General features: G+C 49.1%; 1 pseudogene and 2 gene segments (V, D, J or C); all 3 read right to left on the bottom strand.

The window, feature by feature from the left end:
• Nucleotides 1-882: 882 nt before the first annotated feature.
• LOC123000434 (immunoglobulin lambda variable 3-25-like) lies at nucleotides 883-3696 on the bottom strand. The segment is given in 3 exon segments: nucleotides 883-914; nucleotides 3171-3494; nucleotides 3651-3696. Coding segments are annotated over 3 exon segments (402 nt in total).
• A 2468-nt stretch (nucleotides 3697-6164) lies between these two features.
• Nucleotides 6165-10866, bottom strand: LOC113247063 (immunoglobulin lambda variable 3-25-like). The segment is given in 3 exon segments: nucleotides 6165-6274; nucleotides 10330-10653; nucleotides 10792-10866. Coding segments are annotated over 3 exon segments (480 nt in total).
• Nucleotides 10867-17034: 6168 nt separating this feature from the next.
• On the bottom strand, nucleotides 17035-17623 carry LOC113247064 (immunoglobulin lambda variable 3-19-like; annotated as a pseudogene).
• Between the last annotated feature and the right edge of the window lie 5579 nt (nucleotides 17624-23202).

Raw genomic sequence — 23202 nt, 5'->3', positions numbered from 1 at the left:
TCAGGACATGTCTGGATGTGGCCAGCACAGAGGAATCAGCTCCCTGGGGACACTGGTGGGCACTGAGGGGACTAGCATTTCCCAAGTGAAGTATTACCTGTCTCAAGACTCCTGTCCTTCAGTGTCCTGGGTGAGACCTTGCAGCCCAAGGAGGTAGGATGGAATATCCGTGCTTTCTTCTGAAGACTGAACCCTGGAGCCCTGCTGACCCCCAGGCCTGGTGTCCCTGTGAGGCTCCCCCTGGCCAGCCCCAGCCTCTGTCCTGAGGCTCCTGCTGCAGCTCTGCTGCCCCCTGCTGGTGGAGGAGGACTCAGACCCGGAGCTTCCCTCCTGCCCCTCCCTGCAGAGCACCTTTTACATGAGGAAGGGTGTGGACCAGGGTTTCCCACCTCCCACAGGCAGCTGCCCCTTGCCCTGCCCTGTCCAGTCCAGCACAGACAGGTCACATACACCATGCAGGAGGCAGGGTATCATGATTCCTGTACCGTGTCCCAGGGTTGAAATGTCCTGGCCCCTGGCCGGTTGTTACAGAGGAGAGGGCCTGGAGCTGGGGTGCACTTGCAAAGGGTCAGGGTCTAGGACATCTGTGTGATGTCCCACAGCTTCCCTTTCCCTGTCCACTTAGGAATCCAGACTGATGATTCCGCATCCCAGTTAGTGCTGTCAGGTCACGGTGGGAGTAGGTGATGCTCCTGGCACTGATGCTCACGTGGGCGCCCAATCTTTATTATGATTACTACAATCTCTGCTACTGCTGTTTTTATGACAGCCCACATCTCTTGGAGTTTGGGTGGGAGGGTGTCTGCACTAGCGTAGTTGGTGGTTTGGACGACGTTGGAAATCTGCTAATTCAGACCTGGACATGATTTCACATCATACAACTCACACTTTTGCTGAGCCCTTTTCCTGGATTTCTGCAGAGGACAGACGAGAGACTCCCAACCCAGCGCCCACTCACTGAGACCCGGCTGAGACTCTGTTTCGTTAGTAAGGCTTTGCCAATATATTTGTAACACTTAATTTCAAAACAAATGGTTTCTGATATCAGTATAATCTTCCCCATTTCCCAGCACATAAAGTTGAGGCCCAGAGAGGCTCAGTTCCCAGGAAAGCAGAGGACAGTGGGGCGAGTCCAGGAGTGGAGCTCCAGTGTGCTGGATTCAGACCCTGGGCTCTTTGGAGGCGGAGCTTGACCAGTGTGTGACTGCCCTGCTCTGGTTGTGGGGAGTGTGCCGTGGCTCCTTCTGACTCCACCTGGCAGGTACTCAAAGTAGGGGGCACTGCCTGGGGTGTTTCATGATGACTGTCACGGGGCAACTTGTGTGTCTCCAACACAATTGGGGTGAGCAGGACTATTTGGATTCAGGAGAATGCCGGGACACCCTGGGACTCTGATTGAGTCATAAAAACACCACAATCCAATGCAGCAGGTCAGATCATGGACCCACCTTCCAGAATGAAGGTTTGGTCTTCCTAGCTGGGAGGGATCATGACTAGCTCAGATATTTGCTGAGGGAAGGGGAATATGGAGTAGGTGGTGGAGAAGGTATTATAGGCACCACAGTGACCACAGGGTAGTGACAGAAATGAAGAGGATAAAAGTAATAAATGTTTCTTCCTTAGGTTGACACGAATAGGCTTGGGTATATATGAGTCATATGTTTCTGTTCTCCTGTTTCATCCCATTATCATCTACCATCTGATGTGTTAACAATATTAACTTCATACCTCAATACTGAGGTTATAGAATATCAGATCAGCTGGGACAGAAATAAAGATCACTAGCAGACAGAGATGTATTGTATATCCTCTTGTGGGGAAAGGGTGAGCACGTTTGTACTTGTTCACGGGATACTTTATCATATCAGGTGGAAACATGGCTGCCAACATTGACTTCATTTGGAGACTGTGGTGTGTGGGGATCTGGGAGGGTTTTAGATGGATGCGGGGTTGTTTGTGGTGTCTTCTTAAGCGTCACTGTTGACAGGCTGAGCTGTGTTTCACAGAACTGTTGTCTGTCCATTTATCAGGATGGGTGTAAAGAGAGATTCTTGCACAAGATTTGGGGAGTAGAAGTGAGGAAGGACCCATTGTGTGTCTCGCTCCCGTGGTTGTGTTTCTTGGGGCCACTGTGTCGGCAGCGACAACTACCCCAATGTCCTCATTCACAATCAAGAAGGATGTGACTCTTCAACTCTCTGTCAGAACCCAGAGTACCTAGTGTGTCTGGATCTCCTTTCATTGTATAAAAGTACAAGGAACAGTCTGAGCTGTCGAGGGATTGGACAAGCACGTTGGTGATCTGGAGGAGGAACCCCAGCTTTGTGTGTATACAGTGGCCTCCTCAGGTCCCTGAGGACCCCATCGGGGTTGCCAGCCATCCTGGATTCGATTCCCAGAAGCACACTCTGAGGTGGAGAAGGGCATGTGCCGGAAATCTGGAAGGAGTTGGGGAGGTCAGACCGGGCAGAAGGAGAAGGGACCCACAGTGAGACATCAGGGGAGGTCTCCTTCCTGCAGGGAGCTCTAAAGCTGCAACCTTTCAGGACATCTGAACCAGAGCGAGGGGTCTGGGCCTGAGGTGATCATTCACATGAACCTCTCTGAGAAAGGACATAACACGGGGAGGCAGATTCCTGAAGCCACAGCACTTCCCAGCAAGGAGAACGCCTGTGAGCTGTCAGGGGCTCCAGGCAGCAGTGAGTGGGTGTGTGAGCCCAGATGAGGGGATGTGGGTGAGCCCTCATTGTCTACTGTACCCATCCTCTCCACTCAGGTGGAGATGGCTCCACAGATGCCAGCAAGGCTTTAGGAGCTCAGCTGCTCTGGGAAATTTGGGTTCCAGTGCTGGTCAGCTGTGTGAAGAGTGTCCCCCAGCACAAGGAAAATCAGAGATCATGAGCACTGGACAAAAGGCTCCCTCCATCTTTCCTCCACTGAGGCCTCTGTCCCATATTCACACCTAGGCCTGGAGCCCAGGGCAGCCTAGTGCTGTCAGCTAAATGCTCTCCTGACCCAACCTGTGCAGAGCTGCCTGAAAGCAGAGTTGGGGAGGAGCTCTGGGTTCCTCAGACGTGGGGGTCTGGGCCAGACCTGCTCGATGCTTGTCCACGGTCCTCCTGGGGCTGGAGGAGAGTGTGACACAGATGGGGAAGGGGATTGTGTCTCACTTCCCCATCTGCCGGTGTCACTGTGAGCATTACCACTGCTGTCATAGGACTGACAGTAATAGTCAGCCTCGTCCTCGGCCCGGGCCCCGCTGATGGTCAGGGTGGCCGTGTTCCCTGAGTTGGAGCCTGAGAACCGGTCAGAAATCCCTGAGGGCCGCTCATTATTTTTATTAATTACAAGCACAGGGGCTTGGCTTGGCTTTTGCTGGTACCAATATGCATATCTTTTCCCCAATACATCTCCAGAGCAGGTGATGGTAGCCGTCTGTGCCAGGGCCACCGACACAGAGGGCGGCTGAGTCAGCCCACTGGAGGCCAAGGAGCCTGAAAAGACAGAAGAGGAGAGGTTGGTGTGAGGTCCAGGGGCTCATCCCAGGGGCCCAATCCTGATGCTGTGCTGAGGTTGAGCTCAGGGTTTGGAGAAGACACAGCTTAGGTCCCGTGGGGACTGAGCATGTGTGCAGGGCCTGGGGGCTTCACCTGTGCAGAGATTGAGGGCAGGGAGCAGGAGAAGGGTCCAGGCCATGGTGGATGTGCCCAGAGCTCTATCTGCAGAGACCCCCCTGCAGGGAAGGCTCACCCAAGCTTCTCTTATTCCCTCCAGACACATGGGGCAGGGATATTAGTATGTATGCAAATGTGTTCCTCTGTGGGTCTCTAATTGGCTTAGTCACTTGTGAGATCAGACATGTGACTGAGGAGGAAGACAGGGCCCCCGGCTTCTTCCATGGAGCTCTCTGGTCAGAAAATCAGCCTTGGTTTCCAAGTTCTGGGATCGGTAGTCCAATTCCTGGGGTCTGACCCTATGACTCTGTCTGAAATGTCTGTGCCTGGCGTCTGTGCTGGGCTGGCTTGGGGCCTTGCAGAAGCCTGGCCATGGGGTGAGCTGGGCCCCTGAGAACTGCAGACAAGTACGAATTCAGGGAAGGTGGTCCTGTAGCCTCATTACCTACCTCCAACTGCCTCATGTCCCTCTGTGTATCCCAGAGGCACTCTGTTCTTATGCTTGGCATGTCATTACAACGGGGAGCTCTCTCATTCTGAGGTTGGTTCACTGGGGGTTGACTTGTTAACCAGCCACCAGCTGCTGGAGATTCCTCACAATGTCTCATCTGTTGACACGTACTCTTTTCATCCCTGTGATAGCCCTCATCCCACAAGACAGCAGAACCTGGCCACCATGATATTTTCATCAGTGTTTCATGTAAACATGTGAAGGGCATGACAAATGATTGGAAGCAAACTTTAAGCTTCCTGGTCTTTGTGTGGGTCCCCAAGGTCACAGGATCCCCCAGCATGAGCTCTGGGCTTGAGACAGCGTCCCTGCAGGGAGCAGATCCTGTCACTGCACAAGGACAACCCAGGGACCAGAGCTGTGACCTGAGCAGGGAGAATCCACGTCACTCTGGAGATATTCTCACAAGGAGGCTGCTGAGGCCCCATCCAGAGACCAGGGGCTCACCGTTCCCTGCTCTCCCTCCCTCAGCTGTTCCTGAGCAAGGAGCTGCACCCTGGAGGAGGGAAAGATGAGCTGAGGGTGAGTGGAGAGGGTGTCTCTGGACATGCCCAGCACAGAGGATTCAGTGTCCGGGAAGACTGGTGGAGAGAGAAGATCTGCATTTTTCACCCAATGTGTCAGGACTCCCATCAATATTCTGAGTGACGCTGTGTGTCTGACCCTCAGAACATGGTCCCTGCAGCCTGAGAAGATACGGTGGATCATCCCGACAGCCTCTGAGGACTGAACCCTGGAGCCCTGCTGACCCCAGGCCTGGAGTCCCTGTGAGGCTCCCCCTGGGCAGCCCCAGCCTCTGTCCTGCTGCTCCTGCTGTGGCTCTGCTGCCTCCTGCTGGTGGAGGAGGACTCAGACCAGGAGCTTCCCTCCTGCAGGTGACACTAGAGCACCTCTTATTTGAGGAAAGGTGTGTACCAGGCTTTCTGCCCCTGCTCTAACCAGCCCAGCCCAGCCCAGCACAGACAGGTCGCATACTTGGCACAGGATGGAGGGCAGATGAGATTCCTGTGGTTGTCCCAGGGTTGAAATGCCCTGGCCTGGCCCCTTGTGTTCATACAACAGGAGAGTGCAGGCTAAATTGGAGTGCATTTCTAGGGTCTCAGGCTAGGGAAGAAACCTTTGTGAGCTACTATCGGCACCCGTTTCTCTCCATTTAGGAGTCGAGTCTGTTGCTGTCTGCATCCCAGTGAGTGCCGCTGGGTCACAGTGGAACAGGCGATCCTTCCAGCATAATGATCACACCGACTCCAAAATCTTTATTAGCATTACTCCTGTCATCTCTGCCACAGAGAAGCTGGGCATTCAGACCTGGATGTGCAATTTCACATCATACACGTCACACTTTGATGAGCTCTTGTCCTTGGATTTGCAGAGGACAGACAGGAGAACCCCAGCCCAGCGCCCATTCACTGAGACCCACAATCTCTGTTTCATTCATAAGACTCTATCAATGTTTGTATAGCACTGAATTTGAAAACAAAGTGTTCTAACATCAGTATAAGCTTCTCCATTTCATATCACATAAAGTTGAGGTCCAAGGGGACTAGGTTCCCAGAGAAGCAGAGGTAAGTGGGTGAGTCCAAGATGGAGCCCAGGTGTGCTGGATTCAGATCCCGGGTCGTCAGGGCAGAGCTTGAGCAGGATGGGGGGGGGTGAGGCCTGGCTGGGCAGCAGGGCTTCTGTCCCTGGGCTCACTGCCATCCCCATCCTGGCTGTTCTATAAAGGAGCCCTCTCAACCTGCACCTGGGGAGGGTCAGTGGGGTTATGTCCCGGGTTAAAGCTGGATCTGTAGGGACAGTGGAGAGTGTTGGGCTGTGTAGGAGCCTGGCCTGGGTCCTTCTGGCTCTGCTCTGTACTATTGCTTAGTCCTCTCTGTCCTCCAAGTTCGAGGGGATGGCAGGGGTCTCATGGCCTCACAACAGGAGTCAATGGATCTTGCAGTGGACACAAGCCCTGCAGTTTCAGGGCACCGTGGGGCTCATTCTCTGCGTCCCACCACTTGCAGAACCCTCTGCATTAAGGTCAGGGTCAGGGTCATGCTCAGGGTCTTGTGGGGGCTGAGCCTGTGGTCAGGGCCTGGGGCAGCTCCTGGGCAGAGAGTGACGAGCGGGAGCTGGAGATTCCAGACCATGGTGGACACTCCAGATTCTGTCTCTTGAGCTCACAGCTGAGTCTGGCTGCACCAAGCCTCCCTGGTGCTACCAACAGTTCCTGTGAAAATGCTCCTTCTCAGGCTGGTGGGGAGAATCTCTCCTCCTGGGCGGGCTTCACGGATCCGGTTCACGCGGAGCTGTGCTCATCTCTGGGCTCCATAGGGGAGTTCCTGTCACGGTGTGTTTGAACATCTTCAAGGCTTGAGTGAGAAGGGGCATGTGAGGACATTTCTGTAGCTGTTCTCATGAACTATGCCCTGTGGACCCTTCTCTGTGTGGGTAAAATACATAACAAAATTTCCACGCTGTATTTAAGTGTCCACATTATCTTGACAGATTCTCTGCCTATTTTGTGAATGTTTCATGTCCCACATTGAGGAGCAGATTGGGTGTAACTTGTCCTGACTTTCTGTTTATTTTTTTTTATTTTTTTTTAATAATGATTTTTTATTGTATTATGTTAGTCACCATACAGTACATCCCCGGTTTCCGATGTAAGGCTTGATGATTCATTAGTTGCATATAACACCCAGTGCACCATGCAATACGTGCCCTCCTTACTACCCATCACCGGTCTATCCCATTCCCCCACCCCCCTCCCCTCTGTAGCCCTCAGTTTGTTTCTCAGAGTCCATAGTCTCTCATGTTTCATTCCCCCTTCTGATTACCCCCCCTTTCTTTATCCCTTTCTGACTTTCTGTTTAAGTCTTAGTGTCATTTCCTTTACTGGGGGTTTCTGATAGGCCACATCTCGTTGGGTGCTGCTGTGAAACTCCATCCGACATCCCTGTCTTGTAATTGTGGTGTTTAGACCGATTCCTGAATGTGATTAGTACTCTCATTTCAGTGTAGCATCTTGCTTTTATTTTCTCTTTGTCCCATGTGTTCTTGTTTCCTGTTTCCGCGTATCTCTCTTTCTTTAAATCTAGCCCAGCACTGTCAAGTGATTCCATTTCTTCTCAGTATTTTGACTCATTGGCTCTAACTCGTTACGACCTCATTACCTCCCCCTTCCCCCCCTTCAAGTCTACATCCAGGCCATGTTAGAACACTGTCACTTCAGAGCAAGAACCTGAGAGCATACTTCTGTGTTTGCGCTCTGGGTTTTTCCTGTCATGTTCATGCGTAATACCATTAGCTGTTCTATCATTCCAACATAGGTGCAGTTTATATTTGCTTTAGACAGTGAGTCACCTTTAAAGAGATTTGAATAATCAACAGCATTACTATCTAGCCCAGTAGGTGGCCTTGGCGTTTCCTTCTTTCATTTTGTAGATTCAGCTTATTCTGGAACCACTTCCTCCTGCCTGAGAAATGTGCATTCTTATTCCGTATGTTACACGTCAGCGGATGATCCCTTCTGTCACTTTTTGTATATCTGAAAAAATTTTATTTATTCTTCATTTTGAAAGATATATTCTCTGGGTAAGGAATGAAGTTCTTTTTTCGTTTTTTAATATATAAAAAGTGCTAATCCACCATCTCTCTCTGCGTTTCTGCTAATGAGAAATCTGCTAGAATCTCGTTTGTTCCCCTGAACATAGTGTATCATTCCCCCTCTGGATGCTTTTAATATTGTTTCTTTTCATCTTCCTTTTTTAAAAAGATTTTATTTATTTATTTATTTGACAGAGAGAGACAGCCAGCAAGAGAGGGAACACAAGCAGGGGGAGTGGGAGAGGAAGAAGCAGGCCTCCAGTGGAGGAGCCCGATGTGGGGCTCGATCCCAGAACACCGGGATCATGCCCTGAGCCGAAGGCGGACGCTTAATGACTGAGCCACCCAGGTGCCCCTTCTTTTCATCTTCCTTAAACAATTTGACATTGATGGCTGTTGGATTTGGTTTTTTAAAAAATATATTTATTGTGCTTGAGGTGTTGAACTTTTTGGATCTGTGGGTTTTAGGTTTTCATGAAATTTAGAACAGTTTTTTTTTTAAAGATTTTATTTATTTATTTGACAGAGATAGAGACAGCCAGCGAGAGAGGGAACACAAGCAGGGGGAGTGGGAGAGGAAGAAGCAGGCTCCCAGAGGAGAAGCCTGATGCGGGGCTTGATCCCAGAACACCGGGATCACACCCTGAGCCGAAGGCAGACGCTTAACCGCTGTGCCACCCAGGCGCCCCTAGAACAGTTTTGAGTAATATTTCATTAAGTATTTTTCAAGCTACCTGCCCTCCTTTGCGGACACAGTCACACCCTCTTACACTGCTCGGGCCGTCCCAGGCTCAGTGATGCTCTGTTCACTTTTTAGAGAGTTTTTTCTGTCTTTCACTTTGCAGCCTCCGTGCTGTGTCTTCAGGTTCCCTCACATGCTCTTCTTGTCGTGTCTGCTGCTCATCTCAACCCCGATATTTGTGATCTGAGACATGTTAGATTTCATCTGTAGAAGTTTGAGTTGGATCCTTTCATTTTCTTCTCCTCTTACTGTGTTCAGTCGTTCAGACTAAATTTGGACCAAACTTTGCAACATGGTTCTTACTGGAATGTCCAGCCTTCTGTCCTGTCCTGCAGCTTCCAGACCTGCCACCCCATGACTGCCTGAGCTGGTTCTAAATCTAAGTCTCTCTCCGTCTCTTCTGCTCTCTCTCTCTCTTTCTTTCCCTGTGTATCACGTATGAATACACTTATGTATATATAAGAGATACATGTCCTACTGCATCTGTATTCTCTGGAGAATCCTAACTTATTGACCTCTTTAGCTGTAAGTCTTTGTTGTGAAGAGGTTTTATTTTAATGGTTTCTTTAGATTTGGGTCCTCATGTCCTAACTGATCATACTACTTCCCCGTGACCTGACCCCATTCACATGTAGGGTAAGGACGTCATAACATGGTCTTCTCTCCCCCACCACCTTTGCTCTCATTGTCCTGTGTTTTATTTTCACATCTGGCATAAATCACAACACATGGTTATCATTTCTGATATAAGCAATTGACTACTTTTTGTACACATTGACAAATACAAATGCTTTTATATTTATGCACATATTTACGATATCTGATGCCTTTTATATCTTTACATAGATTCACTTAAGTCTCTACTGACCTGTCCTTCTGTCTGAGGGACATCCTTGTAGCGAGGGTCTGCAGGAGGTCAATTCTATAAGATTTGCAACAGAAAATGCTTTATTTTGCTTTCAATTTTCAAGGATATTTTCAGTGGGTAGACATCAAGGAGGACAGGTGTGTTCTTATAATATTTTGAAGATAATGCTTCAGTCTTTTCTAGCTTACATGGCCTGTAATGAGAAATGTGCTCCCACCACGATGCTGGTTCCTCTGTACTGAACACAACTCCTCCCTGGTTGTGAGAGTGTCCACATCGCTGGTTTGTAGCAAGCTCATTACGATGTGTGCTGTGCTGTCTCTAACGTTCCCTGTGCCCAAGCTCCTTTGAGCTTCCTGGATATATTGGTTCATGGGTTTCACCTGATTTTAAAACTTGTTGGCTTTTTTCCCTTCATATCAATCACCCCCCACCCCAACTTCCCTGCCTCAGTTACTCCAATTTCATATCTTTAGGTGCAGTGAAGCTGTCCTGCACTGAGGCTTACTTCAATTTCTCCAGCCTCACGCTGTGTTTCATTTTGAACAGTCTCTATTGCTGTGACATGAAGGTGACTAGTCTGTTCTTCTTCAGCATCTAATCTGCTGTCAGTCTCATCTCTGTATTTTTACATCTCCGAACTTACAATTATCACTTAGGGATGTTTTAAAAGATTTGGATTTTGAAAAATGTCTCTGTATCTGCTCCTAACATATTCAGTCATTCATGCGCTCACACCCACAGATTGAATATATTTGTAATAAATGTATCCCTATCCTCTGCCGATCCATCTCCTGCAGAGCCTGCCTGGAAGGGTGTGAGGTGGGTCAGCCAGGGGATCTAGATCTGGGACCCTGAGCCAAACCTGCTCCTTGCTCTGTGCAAGGGCCTCCTGGGGCTGGAGGAGAGTGTGACACAGACGGGGAAGGGGTTTGTGTCTCACTTCCCCATCTGCCCGTGTCACTGTGAGCTTTAACATTGCTGTCCCATGCTTGACAGTAATAGTCAGCCTCGTCCTCGGCCCGGGCCCCGCTGATGGTCAGGGTGTGTGTGTTCCCGGAACTGGAGCCAGAGAATCGGTCGGGGATCCCAGAGGGCCGCTCAGTGTCTTTATAAATGACTGTCACAGGGACTTGGCCTGCCTTCTGTTGGAGCCATCGTGCATAGTTTTTGCTCAGTATCTCTCCAGAGCAGGTGATGGTAGCCGTCTGTCCCAGGGACACTGACACTGAGGGAGACTGAGTCAGCACACTGGAGGCCACTGAGCCTGAAAAGACAGAAGAGGAGAGGTTGGTGTGCGGTTCAGGGGCTCATCCCAGGGACCCAATCCTGAGTCTGTGCTGGTCTGAGCAGCTCAATCCTGTGGGGGCTGAGCGTGTGGGCAGTCTTGGGCAGGGGACGGCACCTGTGCAGAAAGTGAGGATGGGGAACAGCAGAGGAGTCCAGGCCATGGTGGATGTGCCCAGAGCTCTGCCTCCTGAGACCCACAGCACTGCTGGGCTCCACCCCAGCCCCTCTTATTCCCTTCCAGGCCCTTGGGACTGTGATTGGTAGTACTTATGCAAATTTCCTCCATTTCTGGGGCTTCTACTTGATAAATCAGTGGTGAGATGAGAACATGTGACCGAGGAGGAAGAGGGAAGCCCCCAGCTTCCTGGTACCAGCTCTCAGGTCAGACACCAGCCTTTGTCTGCAGGGTCTGGGATCACAGACACCTTCTGGGGATCAGACCACATGACAACCCTCTGCGACTACCTTGCTTGCAGTCTGTCCTTGGCTCCCTCTGCGTCTTTCAGGAGCCTGACTATGCAACTGGGATGGGCCCTCTGAGAGTTACAGTCAACACTTGATACAGGGAGTACGGCCTGTGTCCTCATTCCCTTCTCCTCCTGCACCATGTCCCCCCTGCATCCCCAAGGCACTGTGGTCCCGTGCTTCCCATGTCACTATACTGTGGAACTTTCTCATTAGAATGTTTGTGCATGATTTGGTCTGTGAGTCCACTTGTGAAACTACCACCTGCTGTTGGAGATGCATCACAATTTCTAGTCTATTTACACATGGTGCTTTTGTCTCCCCCAATCTGCAACATTGGAACAATTGGTATTGTCAACAATTTTGTTTTAGGTTTTCGTCAATATTAGATGCTATCATGCAAATTTCATGAGAAACCATCCCTGACTTAACAAACCACCATCAAGCTCCATGTCTTGTTGGGGTCCCCAGGGTTAGGTCTTCCCATATGGGGTGGGCTTGGTGGCCAGAGCCAGGGTCCCTGCAGGAGCTGGATCCTGTCACTGACCCAAGGACAGCTCAGGGAGCAGAGCTGTGGCCTCCGGTAGTGAGACCCCACTTCACTCTGGAGACAGTCTCACAGGGAGGCTGTGGACCCCTCATTCCAGGCACCAGGGCCTCTGAGGGCTCCGCCTCCACCCTCTGACACACTCCTGAGCAAAACCTGCAGCCCCGGCCTGACTCTGCCTGGAGGTGGGAACAGAGGCAGGAGGTGAATGGTCAGGGTGTTCCCAACATGTCCAGCTCGGATGAGTCAGCTTCCGGAACACTGGTGCCCAGTGTGGGGAGCTGCAGTTCCCATGTGAGGCATTCACTGTGTCATCCCGTCAGTGTCCTGGGGGTCAGTGTGTGTCTGACCCTCAGAATAAGGTCCCTTCAGCCACTGGTGATGGGGTTGACCATCCCAGCTTCCTCCTGAGGACTGGCCAGGAGTCCCTGTGAGGCTCCCCCTGGGCAGCCCCAGCCTCTGTCCTGCTGCTCCTGCTGTGGCTCTGCTGCCCCCTGCTGGTGGAGGAGGACTCAGACCAGGAGCTTCCCTCTTACAGGTCACCCCACAGCACCTGTCACCTGAGGAAGGGTGTGGAGCAGGGTTTCCTGCCTCCCACAGCCAGCTGCTCCCCTGCCCTACCCAGCCCAGCACAGAAGGTCACATACATGGTGAAGGAGGCAGGACAGGTGGGATTCCTGTACTTGTCCCAGGGTTGAAATGCCTAGGCCTGGCCCCTTGTGTTCATACAACAGGGAGAGTGCAGGGGACAGTGTAGTGCATCTGAAACGGGTCAGGGTGCAGACAAACCTGTGTGATGTCCCACAGCCAGCAGATTCCTGCATATTTAGGAATCAGGACTGGTGCTTCCTGCATCCCCATCAGTGTAGCTGGGTCATCAGTGCAACAGGTGATGCTTCTGGAGCTAAGTTCAGTTGAGGAGGCAAACCTTTATTTAACTCTTTTTTTTATAAAGATTTTTATTTATTTATTTGACAGAGATAGAGACAGCCAGAGAGAGAGGGAACACAAGCAGGGGGAGTGGGAGAGGAAGAAGCAGGCTCCTAGCGCAGAAGCCTGATGTGGGGCTCGATCCCAGAACGCTGGGATCACACCCTGAGCCGAAGGCAGATGCTTAACGACTGCGCCACCTAGGCGCCCCCTTTTGTGTTTTTTTTTTTTTTAAAGATTTTTTATTTATTTACTCGACAGAGATAGAGACAGCCAGCGAGAGAGGGAACACAAGCAGGGGGAGTGGGAGAGGAAGAAGCAGGCTCATAGCGGAGGAGCCTGACGTGGGGCTCGATCCTGTAACGCCGGGATCACACCCTGAGCCGGAGGCAGACGCTTAACTGCTGTGCCACCCAGGCGCCCCTATTTAACTCTTATTAGTGCTATCTTTACTAGTATTGTTTTTATTACAAGTCACATCTCCTGGTTTTTGGTGTGGGAGGATTTTGAACTACCTGTCTGTGGTTTGGTGAATTGGGAATCTGCTCACTCAGACTTGGATACAATTGCACGTGATAATGGTCACAGAGTAGTTAAAAACCTTTCCTTGTGAACCCACAGAGTCAGATGGGAGCCTCCAACACCAAGGTTAACTCACTGAGACCCCACTGCATCCACCGAATTGATTAAACAATACTTTATATCGTTTAATTTGAAAACAAGTGTTTCTCACAGCAATATAAGCTTCCCCATTTCACAGCAGGTAAAGTGAGTCCCCAGAAAGGCTCGCCTCCCAGGGAAACAGAGGAAAGTGAGGTGAGTCCAGGATGGAGCCCTGGTGTGCTGGATTCAGATCCCGGGTCGTCAGGGTGGAGCTTGAGCAGGACGGGAGGGAGGGAGGGTGAGGCCAGGCTGGGCAGCAGGGCTTCTGTCCTGGATTCACTGCCATCTGTATGCTGGCTGGTCAATGAAGGAGCCCCTCAGCCTGCACGTGTGGAGGGTCATGGGGAGCAGGCAAGGGTCTAGGCCATGGTGGGCACCCCAGATTCTGTCTCTGAAGCCCACTGCTGAGCTTCGCCACACCAAGCCTCCCTCATGCCCTCATTGGTTCCTGTGAAAATGCTCTTTCTCAGGCTGCTGGAGAGAATCTCTGTACTTCTGGGAAGGTCATAGGTTGGCTTACGTGGAGTTGTGCTCAACTCTTGGCTCTGTCGGGGAGCTCTGGTCAATCTGTGTTTGAATAGCATAAAAAACTGGGGGTCGGAGAGGTGAGGGCATTTCTGTCGCTCTTCTCATGAAATGTGCCCTGTGATAATTTGTTTCCATTTTTGTGAGTGTTTCAAATACACATGACATGAAATATTCCATCCTGACCATTTGTAAGAATTCAGTTCATCTTCCCAGATTCTCTGTTCTGTGTTTTTTTCCTACATCCTGAATTATGGAACAGAATCAGACTAAATAAGTCTATTTAGTGTAGGTTTCTTATCCTTGAGTGTTACTGTTAAACTCAATTTGGCAACATCTATCTTTTAACTGTGGGGTTTAGACCGTTTCCTGACTGTGAGTGATAACATAGTTTATTAGATCCCATCATGCTTTTTATTTTCTGTTCCTCCGTGTCTTCTCTGTTCTCCTTTTCCATTCGTCTCTTGTTTTTGAGTAACAGAGTATTTTTAGGGTCTATTTTATTTCTCTGTTTGGCTCGTTAGCTGTAACTCCTTGCTGTCCTGTCATCTGTGACTCGTCACAGGCTCCATTCAGGTGACGTCACACCACCTGATAGGGAGCATCAGACATTGGAGCCCACTTCCCGCGCTCTCTTCTCAGCGCTGTGGTAGGAATGTCATACCTGTCACTGTTCGCTACATGATAAATTCCAACATATTCTGTGATTAGATTTGCTGTAGACAGTGATTTACTTTTCAAAGGGAGTTAAGACTTCAAACAAAGTCTTCATATTATCCCTGCAGTTATCATTTCTGACTTTTACAATCATTTTGTAGATTCCGGTTCTTTCTGGCATCACTCTGTCCTGCCTGAGGGAAGTCAGTATTACTTCCTGTGTTATGGGTCTGCTGGTGACCAGTTCTGTCACTTTGGTAGAGCTGAAAAATTTTTATTTATCCTTCATTACTGAAGGATAGTCTCCCTGGATAAAGAATTAAGGGGTTTCTTTTCCTTTGTTTTTCTCAGAATTTGGAGGATGTTAATCCACTGTCCTCTGTGTGCATTTCTGCTCGTGGGAAATCTGTCCGAATCCTTATCACTGTTCCCCTGAACCAAGTGTCTCTCCTCTCTGGTTGCTTTTCACAGTGTCTATTTTTCTCTGCCTTAAACAATGTGATATTGATGGGGTTGGTGTGTTGGTCCCCCCCCCCCCACATATATCATTGCTTGGTGTTTTTCAAGAATTTGGCATCTGTAGGTTTTGAATTTTCATGAAATTTAGAACATTTGTGGGCAATTATTCATCAAACATTCTTTTCCACCTCCCCACCCTCACTCCCTGGCAACACAATCACATGTGCATGACGTTGCTAACGTTGTCCTACACTCAGTGCTGCTCTGCTCACTTTGTCTTTCTGCCCTGTCCGTGCTGTGTCTTCACTTTCCCTCACCTTCTTCGTCTTGTCAGGTCTGTTGCTGATCTAAGTCCTTGTATTTGTGATCTGACACATTGCAGTTTTCATCTCTAGCAGTCTGATTTGGATGCTTTCATTTTATTCTCTGTCTCCTCTTGGCATTCAATCCTTCAGACTGAATTTGGATGGAAGTCTGCAATATCGTCCTGCCTTCCACGCACAGCCCTCTGTCCTGTCCTGCAGCATCCAGACCTGCTGCTCCAGGACTGCCTGAGCCGATTCTCAATGTGAGTGTCTCTCTCGCACTGTCTCTGTCTCTCTGTGCGTCACAGACAAATACACACATACACGCACATGACACCCATGTCCTATTGGATCTGTACCCTCTAGACAATCCTAAGTCATGCATCTTAGAAGCCATAACTCTTTGTTAAAATGATGTGATTTTAATGTTTTCTTGTGGATTTGCTGTCCTCACCTCCTACTTTATCAGAATGCCTTCCAGTGACACGACATCACTCACATGCAGGATGAGGACGTCATAACATGGTCTCATCTCCCTCATCATTTCTTTTCTTTTTAAGATCTTATTTATTTATTTGACACAGAGAGACAGCCAGAGAGACAGGGAACACAAGCAGGGGGAGTAGGAGAGGAAGAAGCAGGCTCCCAGCAGAGGAGCCTGATGCGGGGCTCAATCCCAGAACACTGGGATCACGCCCTGAGCCGAAGGCAGACGCTTAACGCCCAGGCGCCCCTCCCTCACCATTTCTGCTCTCATCGTCATGTGTTTTACTTGTTCCTCCATTATAACTCAAACACGTTGCTATTGTTGTTGATTTAAGGAGTTGATTGTATTTACAGACATTAACCACTAAAATCTGTTTTAGGTTTATCGATGTAGTTATGATTTCCCCAGCTTATTATCATCTGTGTAGACTCACGTTTCCGTCTGTCACCCTTTCCTTCTGTCCGAGGGGCGTCCTTCCTGTCGCTTGCACTGAGGGTCTGTGGGTGATCAGTTCTGGGAAGTTTGCATCTGAGAAAGGCTTAGTTTGTCTTCACTTTTCAATGACATTTTTCATTAGTAAAGACCAAAGACGACAGATATTTCCTATTAGTATTTTGAAGACGTTGCTCCTCTGTTTTCCAGTTTATACGGTTCATGACGAGAAATGTGCTCCCATCATGATGCAGGTTCTCTGTAAGGAACACGTCTCTCCTCTGCCTGTGAGAGTGTCTGCATAGCTGGTTTGTGACAATTTCATACAATTTGTGCTGTGCTGTCTCTCGTGTTCCCTGTGCCCGAGCTTCATTGAGCTTCTTGGATATATTGGTTCCTGGGTTTGTCCAAACTTGAAGCCTTTTTGTAGATAATTTCTTCTTAGATTTTTTGCTTCACCCTCAGTTCCTTACCTTCCCTCCCACAGTCCTTACACTTGCACACTGTCTGGGTGGGAGACTGTGTCCTACAGGCACTGAGCCTTCATAAATTTTATTAGGTATTTCGCTGTGTCTTTCATTTTGAACACTTTCCATCAATATGGCATCAAATTCCCTAATCTCTATCTGCTGTCAGTTGTGTCCAGTGTATTTTTAAATTTCGAGGCATTTCATTTGGGGAAGTTTTAAAGAGTTGGTGTGTGAATGATGTCTTCCATTTCTGCTCCACCCATGTGTTGTCCTTCCTCCACCACAGTCCCGGAGGAAATGGATTTCTAATAACTGTTTACAAATCCCCTGCTGATCCACCCTTTGCAGCCTGCCTGGAGGGCTGGGAGGAAGGGGACAGACTGGGGACCTCAGTCCTGGGGACCTGGGTCAGCCCTGCTCACTGCTCTGTGCACAGGCCTCCTGGGGCTGGAGGAGAGTGTGATACAGACGGGGAAGAAGTTTGTGTCTCACTTCCCCATCTGTCCGTGTCACTGTGAGCGTCAGCACTGCTGTCATAGGTCTGACAGTAATAGTCAGCCTCATCCTCCGCCTGGGCCCCGCTGATGGTCAGGGTGGCCGTGTTCCCTGACTTGGAGCCAGAGAATTGGTCAAGGACCCCAGAAGGCCCATCATGATCCTCATAAATGACCAGCACAGGGGCCTGGCCTGGCTTCTGCTGGTACCACTGTACATAACATATTCTAGTTCCTCTCCAGAGCAGGTGATGGTAGCTGTCTATCCCAGGGCCACTGACACAAAGGGCGGCTGAGTCACCTCACTGGAGGCCACAGAACCTGAAAAGACAGAAGAGGAGAGGTTGGAATGAGGTCCAGGGCTCATCCCAGGGTCCCAACACTGAGGCTGTGCTAGGCCTGAGCTTGGGGTTTCGGGCAGGCTCAGCTCAGGTGCTGTTGGATGTGGGCAGGACTGGGGGCAGCACCTGTGCAGAGAGTGAGGACGAGGAGTGAGAAAGGGGTCCAGGCCATGGTGGATATGCTCAGCGCTCTGTCCTCTGAGAACACAGCTGGCCCAGCCTCACCCTGGTCTCTCTTATTCCTTTCCAGGCTTGGGTCTGTGATTGTTAGTATTTATGCAAATTTCCTCCTCTCTGAGACTCCAAATTGATGCAAACCACTGTGAGCTCAGACCAGGTGACTGAGGAGGAAGAGAGGAGCCCCTAGCTTCCTCCAAGCAGCTCTCAGGTCAGAAATGTGCCTTGGTCTCCAAAGTTTAGTATCACACTCACATTCCTGAGGTTGGAACACAACCGCTGTCCTACCCATTCTGCCTGGGGGCTGTCCGGGGCTGGCCCAGGGCCTTCCAGAATCCTGGCCATGGGGCTGAGGTGATTCTGCTGAGACATGCAGACAACACGTGATTCAGGGTGAGGTGGTCCTGTGACCTCATTACTTTCTTCCTCCCGTTTCTCATTCCCCTGTGTCCCCCAGGGTCACCCTGGTCCCATCCTTGGCATCTCATCAGAATGAAAAACCTATAAAAGCTTCAGGAAGGAAGGGCCAGGAGCATGAGGGGTCTGGTAGCCTCATCAGGAAGCCTTAGGCAGCCCTTCAGGATGTGGGGACACCTCATACAGGAAACCAGAGGAGGCATAGCCCCTGGGGCCCATCCAGGCTGCTTGTACCCAAGGAGAAGAGGAATTCCCACGGGACTGTGCTGTCTGAGACAGCTGTCTCCCCTCCTGTGGCACATGTTACACCTGGGGCCCCCATGATGTACAATGACATCCTAAATCTGTATTATGTACTGTAAAACCTGACTACAATCCCCTTAGAACAGCCCCCACTCTGCCACTGTCTGGAGGACAGAGAACCTGCTAGAGTCTCCCACCCGATGGGACTGGGCCAGGACGGGCAGGACACCTGATCCTGAGGCCTGAGCAGCTGGTGCTCAGAGGCCAGGTGAGAGTGAGAGGCAGGCCATGGCTGGATGGTTCCTGTCCCATCCCCCATCCTTCTGTGTCACCTGAGTCGCTGCCAGGCTCTCCCAATGCCACGTTAGGTGGCACAGCAATGGTCAGCCTAGTCCTGGTCATGCTCAGGGGGCCATTTACCTAAGGCCCATCCTCAGAATCAGCCCCGGGGGAGGAGTTAAGATGGCGGAGGAGTAGGAGACACCGTTTTCAGCCGGTCCTCCGAGTCGAGCTGGATAGGTACCAGACCAGCCTAAACAACCACGGAACCAGCCTGAGACGCAGGAAGACGCATCTGGATCTCTACAAATGAACATCTCCAGCGCTGAGTATTGAGGTACGAATCGGGGAGCCATGAAACTGTGCACAGATATCGGAAGATAAACGGAAGGGGGAGGGAGCCGCCGTGTTCGGGCGCCGGGAAGTGGTAGCCACTTGCACGGGAGAGCGGGCGGGGCTCGCGGACGGCACCCGCAAAACAGCAGACTGAGACCGTGAGCCGGGTGCGCGCGCCACCAGGCATCTCGCGGAACACCGGAATCCCGGTGCGCTTACTGGATCCAGACTGAGACCGGGAGATCCGGGAGCGCGCGCGGGGCGGCTGGCGGCTGGCGGCTGGCGGCATTAGAAACACAAAGGACAGAGACGCGCCGGCCCTGGAAGTGAGGGCTGGGACGCCGGGTGTGGGGCGCACATCCCGGACGCTGCAGGGTTGAGCAGCACCAACAGAAACAGAGTTAAAGTGGCCAGAACATTAGTAGAGAACAGGCCACAATCCCTCTGTTCTGTGACAGAGGCTGAAATTTGGCCGCTGCTGCTCTGACTCTCAGAAGAGGCACAGCAAACCGCCAGGGAAAGCCGCCAGAGAACAAAAGCCTGGAAAAACCGGCTCAGGGAGTGCCCATCCCCATCCCCCCTCGCAGGGGACGCCGAGACTCTACCCAAACATGGCTGCCTGAGTATCGGCGCTGCAGGCCCCTCCCCCAGAACACAGAAGGCAGGCTGAAAAATCAAGAAGCCCACAACCCGGGTGCCTGGGTGGCACAGTCATTGAGTGCCTGCCTTCGGCTTAGGGCGTGATCCCGGCGTTCCGGAAAGGAGTCCCTCATCGGGCTCCGCCGCTGGGAGCCTGCTTCTTCCTCTCCCACTCCCCTGCTTCTATTCCCTCTCTCGCTGGTTGGCTGCCACATAAATAAATAAATAAAATCTTTAAAGAAGAAGCCCACATCCCTAAGATCCCTATAAAACAAGGGGCACGGCCTGGGACCCAGTCAATAATTTGGGCTCTGGAAACCCCGCAACCTCTCTTCATCAGAATGACAAGAAGGAGAACCCCCCCCCCAGCAAAGAAAAGACAGTGATTCTGGGGCCTCTGCCACAGAAATAATGGATATGGATGTAACCAAATTATCAGAAATGGAATTCAGAGTAACGATGGTCAAAATGATGAGTAGAATTGAAAAAACTATTAACGAAAAGGTTACTGAGAATATAGAATCCCTAAGGACAGAAATGAGAGCGAATCTGACAGAAATTAAAAATTCTATGAGCCAAATGCAGGCAAAACTAGAGGCTCTGACGGCCAGGGTCGCAGAAGCAGAGGAACGGGTTAGTGAATTGGAGGATGGGTTAATAGAGGAAAAAATGAAAATAGAAGATGGTCTTAAAAAAATCCACGCCCACGAATGTAGGTTACGGGAGATTACTGACTCCATGAAACGATCCAATGTTAGAATCATCGGCATCCCCGAGGGGGTGGAGAAAAACAGAGGTCTAGAAGAGATATTTGAACAAATTGTAGCTGAAAACTTCCCTAATCTAGCAAGGGAAACAAACATTCGTGTCCAAGAGGCAGAGAGGACCCCTCCCAAGCTCAACCATGACAAACCTACGCCACGTCACGTCATAGTGCAATTTGCAAATATTAGATGCAAGGATACAGTATTGAAAGCGGCCAGGGCAAAGAAATTTCTCACGTACCAAGGCAAAAGCATCAGAATTACGTCAGACCTGTCTACACAGACCTGGAATGAGAGAAAGGGTTGGGGGAGCATATTTAAAGCTCTTTCAGAGAAAAACATGCAGCCAAGGATCCTTTATCCAGCAAGGCTCTCATTCAGAATTGATGGAGAAATAAAGACATTTCAGAATCGCCAGTCACTAACCAATTTTGTAACCACGAAACCAGCCCTACAGGAGATATTACGGGGGGTTCTATAAAAGTAAAAAGGCCCCAAGAGTGATACAGAACAGAAAGTCACAGCCAATACAAACAAAGACTTTACTGGCAACATGGCAACATTAAAATCATATCTCTCAGTAATCAGTCTTAATGTAAATGGTTTGAACCACCCCATAAAGTGCCACAGGGTTGCAGATTGGATAAAAAGAAATGACCCATCCATTTGCTGTCTACAAGAGACTCATTTCAAACCCAAAGATGCATTCAGACTGAGAGTAAGGGGATGGAGTACCATCTTTCATGCAAATGGACCTCAAAAGAAAGCTGGGGTAGCAATTCTCATATCAGATAAATTGGATTTTAAACTACAGACTATAGTTAGAGATGCAGAAGGGCACTATATTATTCTTAAGGGAAGTATTCAACAAGTGGATATGACAATTATAAATATATATGCCCCCAACAGGGGAGCAGCAAGATACACAAGCCAACTCTTAACCAGAATAAAGAGACATATAAATAAAAATACATTAATAGTAGGGGACCTCAACACTCCACTATCAGAAATAGACAGAACACCCTGGCAAAAACTAAGCAAAGAATCAAAGGCTTTGAATGCCATACTCGACGAGTTGGACCTCATAGATATATATAGAACACTACACCCCAGAACCAAAGAATACTCATTCTATTCTAATGCCCATGGAACATTCTCAAGAATAGACCATGTTCTGGGACACAAAACAGGTCTCAGCCGATACCAAAAGATTGAAATTATCCCCTGCATATTCTCAGACCACAACGCTCTGAAATTGGAACTCAACCACAAGGAAAAATTTGGAAGAAACTCAAACACTTGGAGACTAAGAACCATCCTGCTCAGGAATGACTCGATAAACCAGGAAATCAAAAATCAAATAAAACAATTTATGGAGACCAATGAGAATGAAAATACAACAGTCCAAAACCTATGGGATACTGCAAAGGCAGTCCTAAGGGGGAAATACATAGCCATCCAAGCCTCACTCAAAAGAATAGAAAAATCTAAAATGCAGTTTTTATATTCTCACCTCAAGAAGCTGGAACAGCAACAGAGGGACAGGCCTAATCCACGCACGAGGAAGCAGTTGACCAAAATTAGAGCTGAAATCAATCAAGCAGAAACCAGAAGTACAGTAGAGCAGATCAACAGGACTAGAAGCTGGTTCTTTGAGAGAATCAATAAAATTGACAGACCACTGGCAAGACTTATCCAAAAGAAAAGAGAAAGGACCCAGATTATTAAAATTATGAATGAAAAAGGAGAGGTCACGACGAGCACCATTGAAATTGGAAGGATTATTAGAAATTTTTATCAACAGCTATATGCCAATAAACTAAGCAATCTGGAAGAGATGGAATCCTTCCTGGAAACCTATAAACTACCAAGATTGAAACCGGAAGAAATTGATTCCTTAAACAGGCCAATTAATTATGAAGAAATTGAGTCAGTGATAAACAACCTTCCAAATAACAAAACTCCAGGCCCGGACGGTTTTCCTGGGGAATTCTACCAAACATTCAAAGAAGAAATAATACCTATTCTCCTAAAGCTATTTCAAAAAATAGAAACAGAAGGAAAGCTACCAAACTCATTCTATGAGGCCAATATTACCTTGATCCCCAAACCAGGCAAAGACCCCATCAAAAAGGAGAATTACAGACCGATTTCCCTAATGAATATGGACGCCAAAATCCTCAACAAGATCCTGGCTAATAGAATCCAACAGTACATTAAAAGGATTATCCATCACGATCAAGTGGGATTCATACCTGGGATGCAAGCGTGGTTCAATATTCGCAAATCAATCAGCGTGATACATCATATCAACAAGAAAAGACTCAGGAACCATATGATCCTCTCAATCGATGCCGAAAAAGCATTTGACAAAATACAGCATCCTTTCCTGATTAAAACCCTTCAGAGTGTAGGAATAGAAGGTACATTTCTCAATCTCATAAAAGCCATCTATGAAAAGCCTACTGCAAATATTATTCTCAATGGGGAAAAGCTGGAAGCCTTTCCCTTAAGATCAGGAACTCGACAAGGATGCCCACTCTCACCACTATTATTCAACATAGTACTAGAAGTCCTTGCAACAGCAATCAGACGACAAAAAGGGATCAAAGGTATTCAAATTGGCAAAGAAGAAGTCAAAATGTCTCTCTTTGCAGATGACATGATACTCTATATGGAAAACCCAAAAGAAGCCACTCCCAAACTATTAGAAGTTATAGAGCAATTCAGTAACGTGGCAGGATACAAAATAAATGCTCAGAAATCAGTTGCATTTCTATACATGAATAACGAGACCGAAGAAAGAGAAATTAGGGAATCCATCCCATTTACAATAGCACCAAAAACCATACGTTACCTTGGAATTAACTTAACCAGAGACGTAAAGGACCTATAT

Source organism: Ursus arctos, unplaced genomic scaffold (genome assembly GCF_023065955.2).
Source record: "Ursus arctos isolate Adak ecotype North America unplaced genomic scaffold, UrsArc2.0 scaffold_34, whole genome shotgun sequence".
Lineage (NCBI taxonomy): Eukaryota > Metazoa > Chordata > Mammalia > Carnivora > Ursidae > Ursus > Ursus arctos.
Note: the sequence above shows the minus strand (reverse complement) of the source record. Positions and strands in the feature narration are given on the sequence as shown.